Here is an 18,002-nt window from a genome sequence, read left to right on the forward strand (position 1 = left end):
GTCTGTTAATAAACGGTGTAGGTGTTTACAAGACAGTGGTGTGAGCAGCTATGTTGTACGGTTTGGAGATGGTGGCACTGACAAAAAGACAGGAGACAGAACTGGAAGTGTCAGAGCTGAAAATGTCGAGGTTTGGGAGGGACGAGGATGGAAAGTATTAGGAATGAGTTAGAGAGGCTAGACTGTGATGGTAAGTGTCAATAGCTTATTTAGCCTTAACATTTACAAATAAACAAGAATAAAACTGTATGATTTGTGATGCACCTTTTTAAATGGCTTATTAATATCGTTTGTGTACTTCAACTGGGGCAACAATGGTGGTCACGAGTCTTTTTGACTTTTGTGTCTCTACAATTCTGCTTTTTTTTTTTTACTTAAAAGCTTGAATTTCCTAGTGTGTAATCGTGATTGAAGAAGCCTTTTTGTTGTGAGAGGTAAAACATCTTAAAGAAACAAGACGTGAATCTAGTTGCCTTCTGGGATCGCTTTACTTTGAAAGTGTTTCCCGGAAGTGCTGTTTGTTTGGGTTTCCTTGACGCACGAGCGTGGATGTTTACGCTGAACACCCGGAGCAGACGCCACAGAAGAACGATTCCTCGAGTTTAGTTGTGTCTGGGCGGCTTTTAATATTTTGACTCAAGTTTATCATTTGGGATTTATTTCCCCCCGCCCCTCGGTTCTGTCTGTATTCGAAACATATTTATTTTTTGAGTTAAAGCTAACCTTCATCTTGGTTGACGAAGTGAAGCGGCGATGGATGTCGAACCGGCTTCTTCTCTAATTTTCTTCCGCCCAGAGCGATTCTTCTCAGCCGGATAGACGAACCGGCTCTGCCGTGAATTGCATTCTTCCAGTGCCAAGAACCAACAGAGACATATAAAAAAGGTAGCCATTTTGACCATTTTTCCTTCAATTTAAGTTGTTTAATTTTACAGCCGTTTGGTATCGTTTTAGCTACTCGCACCGTAGACCGTTAGCCGGCGGGCCAGCTGTGCCTCCTGTCAGCGGCCATTAAAATAATTTGGCTTTTTTTTACGTTGTTTTTCTGTCAAAATGGCTCTGAATGACAATTTTAGTCTACAGCTGGCGCGTGGCAGCATTTGGAGCCAAGTTAATATTGCTAGTTTTCTTTTTTTCTTTTTGAGAGAAAGAAATAACCCTGTTTTTGTTTATTTGTCCTCTTCTCTGTTGTACAGCTTGTTTGCACCTTATTGTTGTCAGCCATGGAGACCAGCCAGGTGACTCTGGTGATCAGGGAGGAAACCTCCTCAGGTATGTCTTGGTCTGAATTTGGCAGGGAGTGGCAACACATGTGAACATGTAGTTAATTATGATTTAAAAAAGCAATAATTAAATAAAATTTTTTGAATGTTCCCAGGTGAGGTGATTGCAGTTGTCGGGAGCTGCGAGGCCCTGGGAAACTGGAGCTATCAGAAAGCTGTGACTTTACATCCTCAGGGTGATGAGGGGTAGGTGAAAACTTTGTGCTCCAGTTTCCCGATTTGCATCCCGTTAATATGTGTGGCTATTCTTCCGAACGTGTCTATTTGTGTTGATGGCAGGCACACTTGGACTGTAACCATCTCTGTGCCGAGAGATGTTGTTTCCAAGTATCGCTATTTCAAAGGCTTCTTTCTGGACTCAAAGGTGAGTCGTTTTTCCCTGGAGTCTTTTTTTTCTTATCCCGCCAATCATTGAATAATTTTCTCATAATTGTCACGTATTTTACTGCCATATATTAATCATTTGCCATAGATGTAAATGTAAATGGTTAAATTACTTAAAATACCTTCTTGTGTTTGGCTCTCTGAACACTGTCGGATGTAATGTGAGCTTATAACCTAATTTATCTTTTTTGCAGCCCCTCGGGCAAGGAAGATGAAACGCGTTTTATTTGCAGTGTTGTTGTCATTTTTCTTAATAACTCAAAGTCACCACCAACTTGAGCTCAAGTTTTCATGAGTTAAAATAATAAATGTTTAGCTCCATTTGCCACAGTTACACCTGGGATCTGTTCTTCCTGTTCACACCTGGTAAACAACGAACCTTCTGCATGATTAAAAGCTTTAAGCACATGAGTGAATGCACAAAAGACCCACTGATATGCGATTGCTCAGGCCTTGTTTAGAGGTGTCATAGGCTGAATTTGGCCCGAGTCTTATTTCAGCGTGAATTTTAATGCATCTTGGGCCCCAGACTGTCCCCTTTGTAAGCAGCCAAAGAGGTCTTAGGAAAGAAATTTTAAACTCCGCGTTAAGCCGCCGGAATCCAGAAGCTCTGGTTGTATTGTGAACAGAAAACGTGTGCTCTTCCTGTTTATGTTCCATTTTACAGCGACAGTAAACAAAGCAGGTGAGGTAGTTTGGGCATGCACTTGGTTCTAAGGTTTCTTGCAAATCCGAAGGCCTGCATTCCTGTGCAGCCTGTGAAGTTACGGTTCAAGTAAGCGTAAAAATGCAGCTTCAAACAAGCTCTTACTGTTTTGCTTCTTTTAATACACTTCCACGTTACTTGTCTATCGATACCCAGCTTTTATCTGTAACGCGTCTTAAACAGCAGCGTCACCGAACGCGTCTGAGATTTCGTGGAAACACGAGCCAGCCCGCCACCCGCCGCCTCCCTGGCAGCTCCTTACGTGTCAGATGCTCGTGGGCAATGTACATATTTGATTGCGTTCAGAGCAGCGGCCACTTGAGAAGCGTCTTTAAGTGTCGCGCTCGGAGCCGCCTCGTGACCCGAGCACCTTGGGACACATGGCAGTGCCAGGTGTGAACAGAAGGAGCCCAAGGTCAGTGCTGTGAAGGATCCAGTCACGGTCAAATTGTCCAGCTGGTATGTTTTAATCTGCCACGGCCTTCACTGAGCCTCAGCTAAGCCCTAATTTGTCACGTTATTCACCGAAGTCAAATTCTGTGAGCCACTTTTCCAGGAAAAGGGAAGCAGATAATGTGGCTATCATCTGAACTCATTGAAATTTGTTGCAAGAGTTTGTGGTGACTTTGTCAAGCCTAGGTCAGGGTGGTGGTGTGTTTTTTTTAATTTATTTTTTTAATTATTTTGTTTTCAGGCTGTTTTGTGAGACTTGTTGACCTTAATTGCCTTATGTGTTTTGTGAGCTATTTTATTTTGGTTTGTGTGAAGTAAAGCTTGACATTGTCTTTATTCAATAACTGTTGGAAGGAAAATAAACACAGTATCAACAGTTAAACAGGACAAACCTGTATTTACCGGTAATTCATAGAGCCAATCCTAATTACATTTCCATATATGTGTCGTTGGTAAAAATCAGTAAGATCACAACGACACATGTAAAAAAGCAGCTTTATATCTATCTGGAGACATGTTATCAGGGTTTCTTTAGTATTTCTTTTAAATTTTTTATCCCCTCACTAACAAATCCACTTTTCAGATTTCAACCTCATGGTGGCTGACCGTTCTAGCTGGGAGATTGGTGACCAAACCAGCTCTAATTTAATTCCTTTCTCAGCCTCTGGTCCGAAGGCTTCTTTTGAGACCAGTTTGAAACAGTAGTGCTGTGTATCTGATTTGAAAAGCCTAACATTGTACCCAACATTGGAATTGCAGAGTGCAGGTGGCCCCTGTCAAGTGATAGTCAATATGTGGGAGACCCATCTTCAGCCCCGCACGATGAGCCCCACAGGTATAAACCAGCAAATAAAACAGTGCACGGTTCAGTTGAGTTTGGTAAAGTAATTTGTCACATTCAAACCGCCCATGTCCTGTTTTTAGCAGTACAACGGGTTCTAGCCACCCCCACAGAGGAGGGTTTTTAAATTTTCAAAGGAACGCAGTGTTTCCTCCCTAAACAGTGTGTTATTGTAATGTCTTTATACCACTTCCTGCTTTTTTCTGAGCCTGTGTTTACCCTTTGGAAGATATTGGTAAAGTGCTCGATGGACTAATCTGCTGCCCCAGAGGAAACACTGCAGTGCAATTGAACCTATGAGCTGTTATTGTAGATCACTCTAAGTATCAGGCCTTTGTGTTGGTCCTATTCAAATAGAGCTCTTTTAAAATGAGCCAGATAGGAAGAGTAGCTGCAGCCATGTCCACACCCTGCTTTTGATGTATTTTTATGATCGCAGCTTATTCCCCAGTCTTTTTTTTATAATTCTTGCTTTTGATACTTATGTGATTCTTACTGTCATAAGACCCAGCTAATGTAACCCTAACCCTGCTGACATTAATTGTCTAGCTAAAAATAATACTTTTAAAACTACGTATTTCAATGAAGTTGAGGCAAGTCAAATTCAGAGCAGACTCTGGGCACCATATTGCCGGAGTTCAAACAAAGTTTATCTTTGACAACTGGAAACGCTCTGGTTTGATTTGACCTCAGCCTACGTGTCGCTACGAACCTTTTATCAAACTTCTGATTTCCCTCTCTTTGCTCGCAGCAGCAGATCAGAGTATTGACGACGGACACTTTGGAATTCACAGTAAGTTGGACTAAAAACCGCAAATAATAAGTAGAAAAATTACATTTCCTGCTATGAAGCAGTGCGAATGTTGAGTGCTGAATGACTGCTGAAATCTGTCAAAGAAGCTTAAACTGAGTTGTTAAGGTTGAAAGAAGCACAGCAGTAGCTCAAAGAAGCAAATGGCTACAGCTAAAACTAATAAAAGCTTAGATAAAAGCTAAATGTAGCAAAAGGATGGCTAAAAGCTTAGTAGCAAACTGGTAGCTAGAGGTTAAAAGCAGCAAAGCGGTAGCTAGACACTGAAAGCTGCATAGTTTAGCTAAAAGTAGCAAAAGGCTGGCTAATAGCAGAAAGTAACAAAAGCCAAAAGTCATAGCACCCATTTCTTGAATGAACAGAATATTTTGAAATGTATAAGTGGCTAAAATCACATAAAGTATGCAGAAGTAGTTAAATTGCAAAAATGTACAAATAAATAAACAGGAAAGCAATAGTGTGAAGGATGAATCGGTGTTCATTCAATAAAAAAACAAGACAAACAGCTGTAAATATTTAAAAGATATGATGAAGAAGCACTTCAACACTGATTCAGGCACTAGTTTTTTTTTTTTTTTCTACTGCTAATGTTTTACAGTCGTTCCGTGAACAAAAAGTAGCCTCCTCCCTGTCATTGCTGCAGCAGTCAGCATTCACAGTGGACAAAGTTGAGCCTAATTACATGCTGTCCTCTTTATCTCCGCAGATGGGGTGAAATGTGTCGACTCAGGGTGGCTGACATGCCAGACAGACATTCGCCTGCGATTGCACTATTCCAAGAGGCCTCCGGTGTCCATCACTAAGAAGAAATTCAAGAAGTCTCGCTTCAGGTATGGATGATAGGAAGTCTAAATTTACCCCCGGAGAAAGTCCACCAGGAGCCATATCGTTACAACGCTGCTTTTACCCAATCAACCTAAATATAAAAGTCCAGTTACTAAGAGATAGTAATCTAATTACCTTTTTAACTTCTGAGTACAGGATCAAGCTTACATTGGAGGGCTTTGAAGAAGAAGAAGAGGAGGAGGAGGAGAATGATCTCAGCCCTTCAACTTGGCAAAAGACCACCACTCTGGGGATCAGTATGATTGATATCAACGGCTCTAAATCCCGCCACTCTCAGCCTGAGTGTGGTTACGCCCTGGAGCCCTCCCGATGGACAGAGTACAGTATCCACACCATGGCCCCCGACAACCTGGAGCTCACATTTGAGTTTTTCGAGGTAACGCTTCCTCCGATAACTCTGTAATAAATAAAACAAACAAAATGTCAATATAACATACAGTAAATCTGTGTTCTTATCTTTATGCATACAATTATCGGTGTACCCATCTTGAATTCGATTCCAGGAGGATCTTGGTGAGCATGTAGTCCAGGGGGATATCCATCCGGGACACGTGGGGACAGCCTGCCTCCTCTCCTCTTCGTTTTCAGAACACGGCAAGGACACAGGAGTGGTTACGCTTCCCATAATGGGAAGAAACTCCAGGCAGACTATCGGGAAAGTGAGAGGTAAGAAGTTGGGTTTGTTCTGAATATTTTCTGTATGTGTTTGCCCCGTTCTGTATCCATCCATATTGATGTCGCCGTTGCGGTTTTAGTGGATTATATGGTGATCCGGCCAATCCAGGGGCTCCAGTGTGACATGAGCACGTCATACACAAAGCACTGGACGAAAAGAAGCACCGTGGATGTGGGTCACAGAGGAGCAGGCAGCACACACGCCGCCAAGTGAGTTACTTGCATGCAATGAAGTTTATCTTACGTTTATTGGATTTTACGCTCTCTGACATGTGTCGATGTTTACACTTGCATTTTACAGGCACTACAAAGTTCGAGAGAATACAATCACCTCGTTTAAAAGTGCAGCTAAACATGTAAGTCAGAGAGATGATATGTTTTTGTGAATACTTTCCGTACTGGACGTGGCAACAAAGTTTATTTGTGCTCCTAACAGGGTGCAGCCTTCGTGGAGTTTGACGTTCACCTCTCTAAGGACATTGTGCCGATTGTGTACCACGATCTGACTTGCTGCATATCCACCAAGAAGGTACATTAAAACCATGTTTTTTTTCACTTGCAGCTTTCGCAACTTGTACTAACGAACGTGTCTGACTTGGCAGAAACATGACAACAAGCTGGAGCTTATCGAGGTCCCGGTTAAAGATCTTACATTTGATCAGCTGCAGCTTCTAAAGGTAACGACTGTTCTCGTTAGCCCCGTTCGTCAAGGTTGGGCGTTGTTCCCTGAATACTGTTGAGCTATCGTTCTTCTGTTTGTTTACTGATAAGTCGTCAAGCTGAGAAGCTGACTCAAAGCAAGATATCTGCGTTAACTTTGTGCTAACGGGCAGCTGGGTAAGCATGGTGGTAGCCAGCCTGCTGTGTGGTGTGTTTTGCACAGTCAGCTTTTTAAAAAATCACAGCCTGTTTTTCTGTGCAAGGCTTGCAAAACTGTATTGTAGGCCGAGCTCATTGTTGGGTTTCTACGAAATAAAACAGTTATCAAAAATCAGTTTCAGTGTAAATCCAGGTATTAAGGAGTCACAGTGTGGAAACGTTTGTATTTTTCTGTCATACCTTTCATGCAGTTAAATTTGCCTTTTTTAAGTAGTAGAATGGGATCTTACTTACAAGGATCCACCCTTTGCCGCGAGCTGTCAGCGAGTTGTCAACTCTATAGACTTGTGTCCTCATTTAAACCAGACAGATGTTTTCAATAGCAAAAAAAACACAAGATGAGCATGACTTGTTTACCAGAGACCTCCTTGAGGCAGTGATGGGCGTTGCTTCTCTTGAAACAAAGGCTTGGAATCCAACATTCGCAGCAATCTGCGAGAGTTGGCCTGTCTGTCGGTGGAATGCAGTAAACAGGCTTGTTAAGACTCAGCTATTGAACTAGCTTACAGCTTTTCAGTATTAAAGATCTGGTGTATCTTAACTGTACAGAGGCTTGCTTGACTTGTAGGTAACTATCTTGTCATTCAGATCAGCTCCGCAGTGACAGAGAGACGCAGAGAGGACACCACTGTAACATCTGAATAGCATTAGTTTCGCCCCGAAGGCAGCAAACGTATCGTCATATGTCCATGTGGCAACGAAGTGGAACACAAAACACACTTGTGGTTGTGTGTGTGCAGACTGTCAACAGGAAGCTGCGCAGTTGAACCACAGATCAGCAGCATGTGAGCAGTCACAGAATATGCATGTTTATGTAGGAAGTGATTTTAAATTTAACCTCAATAGTTCTGATTCAATTAAGATTTCAGTTTTGATACATGCCGATCTTAAAGTGTGACTGTCAGCACATTCAGTTGTCTTCACACACACTCGTTATGTATACTTGTACAACAAAATAAAAAAGATAATTATTTATAAATTATTATATTTAAGATCCTAATTATTATTGAAATGCCATTAATCAGTAGCAGGGATAGTAGTTGAACTTTTGTATCATATAAAAGTAAATAAAATACTGCAATACTGCAAAAAATGCAATACTTTTTTTTGTTGTTTGAATGTTGTTGTTTTTATACTGTGACGTTGTGGTATTTTTTGCTCAAGGTTATCATGTTGTCAGAATCTCACACCAACCCATGCCAACTTGTTACAAGTTTTAAAACAAACAAAATGAAGTTTTGTCTTGAAGCAGGTCCAGTAATTCCCGAAGGACAGTATTTACAAAGAAAGGTTCCTCAAACTGGCCTCAAATTTCCCCATTTAACTCTATTTAACATCGAAAACTACAGATTATATGTAAAAAAAAGAGAGAACAAGTGCCAGTGTGTTTTGTTCATCTCGTCATTGGTCAAGTTTTTAATGTTTGATATTAAAGAAAATAATTTGTGATCTTTTTTTTTTGTACACAGCTGGCCCATATCACTGCGTTGCAAGGAAGCGATGACAAAGGTATGCACTGATTTGTTTGTTTTCCCTCTCGTACCTTAGCCCTTCCTGCTTGGACTCTGAATGACAGATTTAAGTAACTCGGTTGCAAAATGCTATTGATGTGTTATTAGGCATCTGGCCTGTATTACAGAGAATCACATCATTTCTGCTTTGTTGCACAACGTTGTTTTGCTCATTAATCAAAACACTGCAGTGGATTTAGTTTCAAAGAAGTTTTTGTTTACCATGTCTTGCATCACAGTAAAGTAGATTTGAGTTTGTTGCGTGATTGGATTTTTGCAGATCTTCTGGATGATGAAGACGAAATCGATGAACATCAGCCCTTCCCCTCGCTGTCTCAGGTAAAGAATGTTCTGATAATCATAATCAGTCAAAGGCAACATCCTCCTCCTCCTCTTCTCGGTCTTTCTCACGTCCAAGTAAAAGATTTACTCATTATTGTTCCTCTTTAAAGATTTTCCAAGCTGTTCCTGAGCATGTCGGCTTCAACATTGAACTCAAATGGATCAGCCAGATGAAGGTGAGTATTCTAAAACAAAGAAAATGACACTGCTGTTGTTAAAATAAACTGATGTTTTTTGATGCTTTGTGTTTACAGGACGGATCGTGGGACGGAAACTTGTCCTCCTACTTCAACATGAACACCTTCCTCGATATTATTCTCTCGTGCGTTCTGCAGAAAGGTGGGAAAAGACGCATCGTCTTCTCGTGTTTCGACCCAGATATATGCACAATGTAAGTATTGTTGTGTCTGTGCATTCAATACCTGCTCTTTGCATGCATTTTGTCACAAAAGTAGGAGCTTAAAGGTTTTGTTTTTTTTTTACTCACATTTTCTTGTACACAGTTGTCCTAAATGTTGAAAAGAAATAAAAAATTAAAAAAGTGGGTGTCCTAACATCGTGTTAGTCTACCTCTTATGTTTTAATGAGTCCACGGATGCTGTCGCTGCAGGATTCAGGTAACAGTAGGTGATCCCCAACAGCTCACGAGATTTCTGCTCCTTTTTCCTCCAGGGTGCGTCACAAGCAGAACAAGTACCCCATCCTCTTCTTGACTCAGGGCGTTTCTGTCAAGTATCCTGAGCTGATGGACATTCGCTGCCAGACCACTCAGATCGCTGTCAGCTTCGCTCAGAGCGAAAACATTCTGGTTCGTGAGCCGTTTACCTTCGTTGTAAACTCGTTCTTTTAATGCAACACTTCGTGGCTTCTCCTCACTTGCGGGGCTCTTTCTTCGTCTTGTAGGGAATCAGTGCTCACACCGAGGAGCTGCTGAAGCACCTGAATTACATCAGGGAGGCTCAGTCCAAAGGCCTGGTGGTGTTCAGCTGGGGAGACGACAATAATGACCACGAAATCCGCAGGAAGCTGCGGGAGGAGGGAATTGATGGGCTCATATACGATAGGTAGGTTAAGCTTCAGCATTTCTATCTTTTTGCTGCCACATCGATCCACGTCTGCATAAACTACGTGCCGTGCATCGAGTGGCTTTCTCAACGTGACTCATCTCGTTTATTGTGCTTATACTCAGGGTTGTCACAAATATTACTTCATAGCAAATCACACAGTTTTGTTTGGCGTACTGCCAATCCCCTAGTTTATGTGCCTTAATGTTTGTGCTCATACACTTTCTTTTTCTTGGATAACATACATTTTTCACTTTAAACTCAGTTCTTTGCAGCATTTTATCTACTGAGATGATTTAGTTGGTTTGTTTTGTTTTGATTTCTATTATTGTTCAGTTGTTTTGGGCAGCGGGTTGCTGTGGAATAAAAGAAAAACTTTTAGTTTATCATTGACAGATATCTGCCATGTGTCTGTTTTATGATGATACATTTACAGGCTGTCAGACAGTGTAGTTGTTTTGGTACAGGCTGCAAAAACCTACTTTCTGCACCAAGAGTCACTGAGTTCAAAGAAACGTTTACACAGAGCAAATAATAAAAATCTACTTCAGGGCTCCATCTACTAATTTTACCACTTTGATTGGAGGTTCTGCAATTTCAAATGAGTATTTATGGCCTATTGTAAACCCTGTGCAAGGCTTTATTTTATTTACTTTTGTGCTGCTGGCATGGATTATGTACATGTATGTACAAATATATGTACTGTACAAGTCATGTTATTTATATTAACACACTTTAATCAAAAGTTTTGGCTTTTATAATCTGTGGAATTCGATATATTCTTAAAACAGATTAATTATTTATCTCTAATTCATTCATTGGAAATGATTTAAAAGAAATTTATCACGATTAGAAAAGTAATTCATCAACTTCTTATCGTAGCAGTTTTTCCAAAACTTTATTTTAGGCGAATATTTATACTTCAGAAGCTTTTATTTAGGTTGGATGAATTGACAAATTTAGTTTACTTTTGAAACCCATGCAAATTAAGACGCGCTAAATTGTACCATAGTTTTTTTTTTTGTTTGTTTTTTTGTAAAGTATAAATCACAGCCAATGCCTCTCTTTTAACGATTATCAGTCCTCTTGTTAAAGATTATCTGCTTGTTTTTTCTAGCGTGACAGAGTTATGTAACCGAGCTCTGGCATGCGTGTGAAACCTGTTGTTACCTTCGCCAGAAAGGCTTGATTGTTGATTGACCGGGGCTGTGTGAAATGAACATACACGGCGCGCCAGCACAGTTATGTAAAGTCCGTGTTGTTAGCGGGATTAAACGGATTCCTCTGTTCTCAGCGAAAACCGTGCGGTCAGCAGATCGTGCTTGTCCAGCCGTTTCACTTCTTTATATGTCTATATGTTGACATTTGCTCAGTGTTTACGTTTGCACTTTGACCCAGACCTTTGCAGACTCCTTTTTCAGCAGAGCAAAGCCTGTAACAGCCTCTCTCCACGTTGTTCTTATTGTTTTTATAACTGTGCCTCTCTTTTTTACAGAATTTGTGAAAGCGTGGCGCCGTATTTTGACTCAAGTTCTCCAGATTCCTGTAATTCTCTCTGGTTCCTGCGTTTTGTTAACACTTTACGCCCCCTGGCTTATTTGATTTTTTGTTCCCTTCCTTAGTTACTGAATGAATCTTAGTCATCAAACGCTGCGGGAACAGATTCATGTTCCTCGACAATGATACATGAGACAGTTGACTTATCATATCTTTTCTGCGCCTTTCAACTTGCAACAAATGGATATTTGAACTTCGTAGAATTATTTACAACTGAGTTTTTTGTTTGCGTACTTGTTTGATTAGTCAACTGCCATGGTTATCATTTCTGATGCTGGTTTATTCATTTGATCGCTAGGTCACGTCCTGTTTCTGTTCCGTCTTTGCATTTGTCTTAAAGTTCCTCCTTATTTTTGCACTTGCGTTCAACGTAATTTAAAACTTAGAGCAATACCAGCGTTAAGAGCGAATGGCTTTTTTTTAATGCATGGGATTGTCACTTCACGTTTTGGCACCTACGTCCAGCTGCTAGCTTCATTAGAAACTAGATGTATGCAGGTGTCATGGCACCAAACCACCTTAACAGCCACGTAAACTAGCTGTGCTCCAAGACAGTCCTGCATTTCAAATTCAATTCAATTCAGAGATACTTTATTAATTCCAAAGGGAAATTAAATGTTGTTTTAGCTCATAATCCTGGTTTCATTAAAGAGTTGTTATAGATGCTGATGGCTGTGAGCAGGAAGGATCTCTTGTAGCGGTCTGTCCCGATGTGTCCTCGGACCTGGTGTCCTCAAAGAGCCCCACCAGGTGAGCCTCGCTGGCCGAGCTCTGGAAGCGCAGGTCGGTCTTGAAGTCCTGGGCGATCTCCCTGACCAGGAAGGGCAGCTTTTGGTAGTGGTGGATTTCCTTGACAACCACGGTACCGAGCCTTTAGCGGTGAGGCTTCTTGGTGGCGGCTTTGGTGGCGAGCTGCTTCTTGGGAGCTTTACCTCCGGTGGATTTACGGGCGCTCTGCTTGGTTCTGGCTATGACTGGACTTCAGGGTTTCTTCACATTTAACACTTGTTGTCATGGTTACGCATCATAACAAAAGTAAAAAAGGTTTCAGTAAAATTCCTTCCAGCGGCACAGCATCCGATACCAGAGGAAATAATGATCCAAAAAAAAGTGATTTACATCAAGAAAAAAAGAGGAATAACATTTTCAAAAGCAGTATCTCAGAATGAATGCAACTCGTGAATTTATGCCTCGTATGAAACGCTTCGCACCTTTGTGGAACTGGAGCATATTTTTCACGTGCATTTTGAAGTTTACACGTATCTCAAAGCCTGTGGCTGATCTGCCCGTACTTGGTGTGACAGCAGTTATATTTTCTTACAATAGGGGTGATAGCACTGGACCCTCTTCTAATCATCACTTAGTGAACTTTTCAACCCTTAAAATTGAACAGATTCAGAAATAGAGCTGATTTTGTCTCCTTTTTAATAGAAAGCAAATGTTTGTCTTCCCCTGACAGCTAATGGAACGTCTTAGTTTTTCATTTTCCCTAGTTTAACTTTCCCTCTCGAGAGTTTTGACCTGGAAAAGACTACAATTCAAATCCAACCCTTAAAAAAAGACATGACAAGAAACAGTGATAAACCATTTTAAAATAAATGTTTGTTTTAAGAAATATCAGCCCTGGAGCACAAGAACAATAATTACTCCTTTTGTTGTTTGGAACAGCTTCTTAATGGCTCTAAATGTGAAATATGGACTGGTAAAAGTTAAGTTCAACCAAGACAATGATTTATCCCAAAAAGAAAAAGGAATAGTGTAATAGAAACAGTGCTGTTTTGCACTGTAGTTGGGATACGCTTTTTATTCACCTAAAACTAAAGCCAAAGATAATAAAACGGCCAACAATTTCTGCACAAACCAGACAAAATGAAGTTGCTCTACTGAGTTTTTGCCCACCAATCACTAGGTGGAAATAAATAGTCCTGTGACGAGTCATGACGGCTGTTTCCCAGTCAGCCATCAGCTATTAAACATGACGAAGTAAACAGATATACTGGTTTTATTTAGATTATCATCATCGGGAAACTCTGCCTGTGACAGTTTCCTTCTCAGCTGTGGAGCTCGTGTTCGTGGTTTCTTACTGTGAGGCTTAAAGGATTTAAACTCCCGTTTTCTCCATCGGTGCTTATTTACTGTTATTCTCGCATTGAGGTTTTGTTGGCCGGTCCTAACTGAGCTGACAGGAAGTGTCAGTGGCGACACCTTCACCTCCTCCGACTCTGAGCGCTCTCGCTCCAAAGAGCACTGCAGCTCATCGGGAAAATAAGACGTTTAAAAAACTTCCAACTTTCAACAGTATGGAGTGACAGTAAAGACATCGTGTTAGGAGTTAATCACATGTCTGTGCTCATGTTTGATAAATCTGCCTGTAGCTCCTAATATCAGCTCAGAGCTGGTTGCACACATCTGGAATATTTCTGGTCTTGTTTTGAGTGACTTCTTGTTTTAAAGCAAAACTCAATCCTTAAAAATCAGTGACTTTGTTTTCCTTGTGGCCACAAACGGCCAACTTCCACAGTTGTATGGAGAACCGAAATTGTCCTTCTTCCCCCTTCTCAAAAAAAACAACACTCTTAAAGACAGCAGGCGGATGGGTCACCAATCACCGGTTATTGGACTGTTGCTGAAGGAAAATTGACCATATTGCCCAATTGAGTGTTGTTAAAAAAGCCTCCCCTTACGAGCAGGCAGTGATCGAGCTAAGCATTCATTCATTCATTCATTTCTCAACTCAGATGAAATAAAACATTTTATGTTAGCCGATCAGGAGCTGGCCCTTTCCACTGCTTTCCTCATGTGTTATCCATGAAGGGATAATCTGAAAATTTACAGCCAATCAGGAAGAATTCCAGGAAGTTAAACACAGGACTTTCTATTGCTGCCTGTTTAAGAGCTTTATTTTATTTAGACCCATTCTGATGATCGTTTTCTGACAACAAATTGGTAACCAGTAGATGGATTTTAAAACTTCAAATTGTGTTGGATTTGTCTTTAAGAGATCTATCTTGCGGTATCAAAATATGTTGTGTTTGATGAGGTTATAAATATTATATCCCCTTACTGCTCAGCCAGTGCCATCATTCCCCTGCATGTTTAAACTTAATGGCTGTGCATGGAAACAGCTTGAATTGTTGTTTTTAAAAACTACGGCTTTACTAGAAAGTTCAGACTCAGTCTGGATTAGTTCTTGAGTTTCTGCTTCTTGCCTAATTTAAAAAAAAACAAAACAGGAAACTGAATTCATAAATCATTCTGATAGTTTTGCATCTCTTTTGCACTGAAATGCTTCGTGGCGACGCAAGTTTTACTCACTGGTTCGGCAAAATTCTGCTGCCTAAATGATTGCACTCAAAGCGAATTGTTTAACGTCACAGAATTTTACCGTTTTTATGTACAGATGTGAGATTGTCTTATTCTGTTGTGAGACGTTGACCCCAACCACTGTCTCTGTTGTTTTTCCTTTCCTTGTAGTATTTGTGAAGCCCAAGGAGAGCAGCCAAACATCTTCCAGGTAGAAGAGCAACACTCCCTGCAGGAGGTCATCACAGAGGAGACCTTGAAGAGCTCCGCCTGCTCCTGCTACACCATTCCCTGCTCCATGGAACCATGTGTTGCCTCCAAGGCCCACGGTGGAAGCGCCGAGTCCGACTCTGGCCTCAGCTCTTCCTAATTTTTTATTTTAAATTTTTTTTTTAACTCTACGTCTACCTTTTTGTATAGCTTATTGCATATACATGCTAATGTTGACCAAGATAGGATCGGATGAGTGAAGATCACCTTGTACTTCCTCAGAAAAAAAACAAGACTAAAAGATAAAGAATGTATATTTTGACCGTATTGATCAGGCGTTCCTCCCTTCCCCTTCGTTGTTTCAAGAGGGAAACAACTTCGATCACTTCCTTCTGTCCTCACAAGGGTTTGTTTTTTTTTTATTCATAATCGCCACTTGTGGTTGGACGATTAGCCAAAAACGTCAAAGAAGCCATATTTTCTATTTATCCCACAAAGGCCACTTCACAGGTCAGAGCAGGAGACTCAGCAGGTCTTAAAATAAATGTGGAAATTACACATTAGGTGCAGATTTACGAGGCCAATGTGTTGCATTAAAGCGTAACTTAATGCATACAATATTTCACGAGCGTGATCGTTTAAGAACTATAAAATGTATGTTATTGAGTTCATCATGCTGTGAGAGTCTGTTCTTTTCTGTTGTTGTTTTTATGCATGTAGCCATTACTTTATGTTTATTGTCTCCAAAAGAAACAGTGAGAACCAATCTGACACTGTTGTGAATCCTTAAATCGCTGGACAAGTTTTGCTTTCTGCGATCGGCACAGAGGCAGACGACATGTAACGAGGTGGCAGCACAGCTTGCCTTTTTTGGGGAAACGTTGCTCATTTTGGCGGACCGACTTAAAGCACTTTTCGAAGAACCGCACGAATGGGTCCTCCCTATGGGTTAAATGCACTCGCTTCGACTTTTCTCGCCTTTATCGGCCCTGATTATAAGTGTACGTTACACATTGCATATCGTCTGTACTGTATAATCTGCTTTACGTATACTTGAGTTCAGGAAGAAATGTTTTATTTGTACTGGCGCACATTCAGTCCACAGCCTTAAAGAGGAGAAATGTGGTGTGTGTGTATGTGGTTTTATTTTTCCTGCTTGTCTTTTATTTCAACATGAGGAGCTTCCCACTCAGTTTTCTCTTAAGATGTATTTAGAACCTGTACCTCCTTCTTCTGAATCAGCTGCATTTCACAGCACCACCAGTTCCATTTGTGATGTGTTGTCTGTACAGCATCTGCCTCTGAACCACAGCGTAAAGATTGCTGCATGCGTGCTCTGTATATACGGATTACTCGGCTCACTTGAATTGTAAATAAAACAAAAGCATATTTGCCTACGTTGTCTTGGATTTCTCTCCAGTCGTTTTCAATAATCAGCTGAAAGTATCTGATATGTTGTATATTAGTTTACGTCATCCTGTTTGCCTACTTGAATGATTTGTCAGTAACTGGGTCTTATCATTTACTGGATGTGATGCACATGTTGTCAAACCCAAAGCTTCAGTTTACAGAGGGCCTATAAACGCACCGGCGTTTAAAAATAGTCACGCCGCGTTCTCAGAAACCGGTGTAAACTCTGATTACTGGTGTCATAAGATTATAAAACATCTGCGTTCCCAACAAGGGCCAGCGCTTTCTGAAGAGGAGAGTCCTTAAGCCGTGAATAATGTCTCCTATCTTTACTGGGCACAATAACGGCGTGTTATAAATAGGAGTTTTGTGTTGCTAGGTTGTGGAGCAATTAACAAAGCTTTTTACCTTGAAAGGAAGGAAGTTAAATGTTTTGCTGATTAAAAATGTATTTTTAGTCGTGTTGAAACTTGTGCCCTAAAAAAAAAAGGGATTGACCTTGAACACGTGAGCAAATTCAAGAATATTAAGAAGTTTTTTATCTTTTATTGGGATGCATTTTTTCTGCAGCCAACTGTAGTGGCAACACAATGACCATTTATAAAAACCAGTTAAAAAAAATGCAGGATTCGGATCATCACCACTTGTTTTTTGTTTGTTTTGTTTTGTTTTTTTGTGACAACCCCAACAGTTCCTAATAATTTAATCAAAATCTGTTAACTAGTTTTTAAGTAATCTTGCGAACAGACAACACTACCAAAAACAGCCTCCTGGGCAGAGGTAACGACATCGAGGACGATCAGCGACCTGACAGAAGCAACAGCTCACTATCGGGTGGATGGCTGGACTGATCTCTGTGAAGATGAAGATCATCCAAACATATAATCAGTAACTGAAATTGGGTAAAAGGCCTAGCATTCATTGGAAAAAAAATGTAGCCCTGCCGCCTTTCATGCCAGAGTTTGAGATTGAGATCGTCTTGTGAAGTTAGAACCATTTTGGTCAAACCTTGAATTTGTGCCACCTCGTGATACTGGGACATGCCACTCTCAGGGTATGTGTCGTGAATGACTCTCAGCTACTGCCTCATCAAACCTTCACTCAATATATCTGTAAAACTGACTGAGTTACAGACATTTTTGTTTCGACTACAACTGATGAGCTGTGGTGGCCATCTTGAACTGTATTGATTGGGAAACTTAAACGGTTCTAGATTGTTTTCCACAGGTTTCATTAAAATCAATTCAGGGGTTCAGGACATATTTTGCTAACAGACAAGCATAGTTGATTCCAAAAGTTAATGCTAAAGATTTAAGTAAAGATCTTGCCCTTGGAGTATGATTTTTCAGCTATGATCACACTGAAATTTAGCTCAGTATCTGTAAAACTGCCTGAGGTACAGCCACTTTTTTGTGTTTTCTAAGGTCAGCTGGCTGTGGAGGCCATCTTGATTGAGGCTGGTTCCAAATGTTAAAGTTACATCACGCAGAAAACCCCACTGATGAGACGACTCCAGGCAGTAGACTGTGTCTGCCTTGAGATTGTAAGATGGTGCCTTTTAAACAGAGCTTATCGGCAAAAGAAAACAGGGTAGCTGCATCACCAGGAGGCCGGTTTAACCCTACGGTAACCTTCGGGTCAAACTGACCTGAAGTTACAAGGACTTCTCTGCCTCTCTCTCTCTAGGGCTGCAGGAGGGTTGAAATAAAAGAGGGTAAACAATGAGC

At 40.8% G+C, this 18,002-nt stretch overlaps 1 protein-coding gene across 5 annotated transcripts; it reads left to right on the top strand.

The window, feature by feature from the left end:
* Positions 1–553: 553 nt before the first annotated feature.
* On the top strand, positions 554–16,262 carry gpcpd1 (glycerophosphocholine phosphodiesterase 1). Of its 5 annotated transcripts, none has more exons than XM_037981665.1 (21): positions 554–885; positions 1,197–1,272; positions 1,379–1,469; positions 1,563–1,647; positions 3,586–3,661; positions 4,422–4,460; positions 5,185–5,308; positions 5,460–5,700; positions 5,828–5,990; positions 6,080–6,209; positions 6,301–6,355; positions 6,436–6,528; positions 6,602–6,676; positions 8,348–8,387; positions 8,670–8,728; positions 8,842–8,907; positions 8,986–9,122; positions 9,404–9,539; positions 9,635–9,795; positions 12,004–12,102; positions 14,827–16,262. In XM_037981665.1, the coding sequence occupies exons 2-21, from the start codon at positions 1,224–1,226 to the stop codon at positions 15,023–15,025; spliced, it is 2,118 nt and encodes a 705-aa protein (XP_037837593.1). In that variant the 5' UTR covers positions 554–885; positions 1,197–1,223; the 3' UTR covers positions 15,026–16,262. The 5 variants fall into 5 exon arrangements, with proteins under 5 accessions (XP_037837593.1, XP_037837592.1, XP_024860116.1 ...); XM_037981664.1 differs by having other exon boundaries at positions 555–885; positions 4,419–4,460; XM_025004348.2 differs by lacking the exon at positions 12,004–12,102 and adding an exon at positions 11,291–11,340 and having other exon boundaries at positions 555–885; positions 4,419–4,460; positions 14,827–15,009.
* The last annotated feature ends 1,740 nt before the right edge of the window (positions 16,263–18,002 follow it).

Source organism: Kryptolebias marmoratus, linkage group LG19 (genome assembly GCF_001649575.2).
Source record: "Kryptolebias marmoratus isolate JLee-2015 linkage group LG19, ASM164957v2, whole genome shotgun sequence".
In the NCBI taxonomy this organism is placed as follows: domain Eukaryota; kingdom Metazoa; phylum Chordata; class Actinopteri; order Cyprinodontiformes; family Rivulidae; genus Kryptolebias; species Kryptolebias marmoratus.

Bases quoted from the DNA above. Each gene is read 5' to 3' on its own strand.
- gpcpd1 (XM_037981664.1), top strand. From the start codon at position 1,224: ATGGAGACCAGCCAGGTGACTCTGGTGATCAGGGAGGAAACCTCCTCA. The intron at 6,356-6,435 runs GTAAGTCAGAGA...TGCTCCTAACAG, and splicing joins TTAAAAGTGCAGCTAAACAT to GGTGCAGCCTTCGTGGAGTT. The intron at 8,908-8,985 runs GTGAGTATTCTA...TTGTGTTTACAG, and splicing joins AATGGATCAGCCAGATGAAG to GACGGATCGTGGGACGGAAA.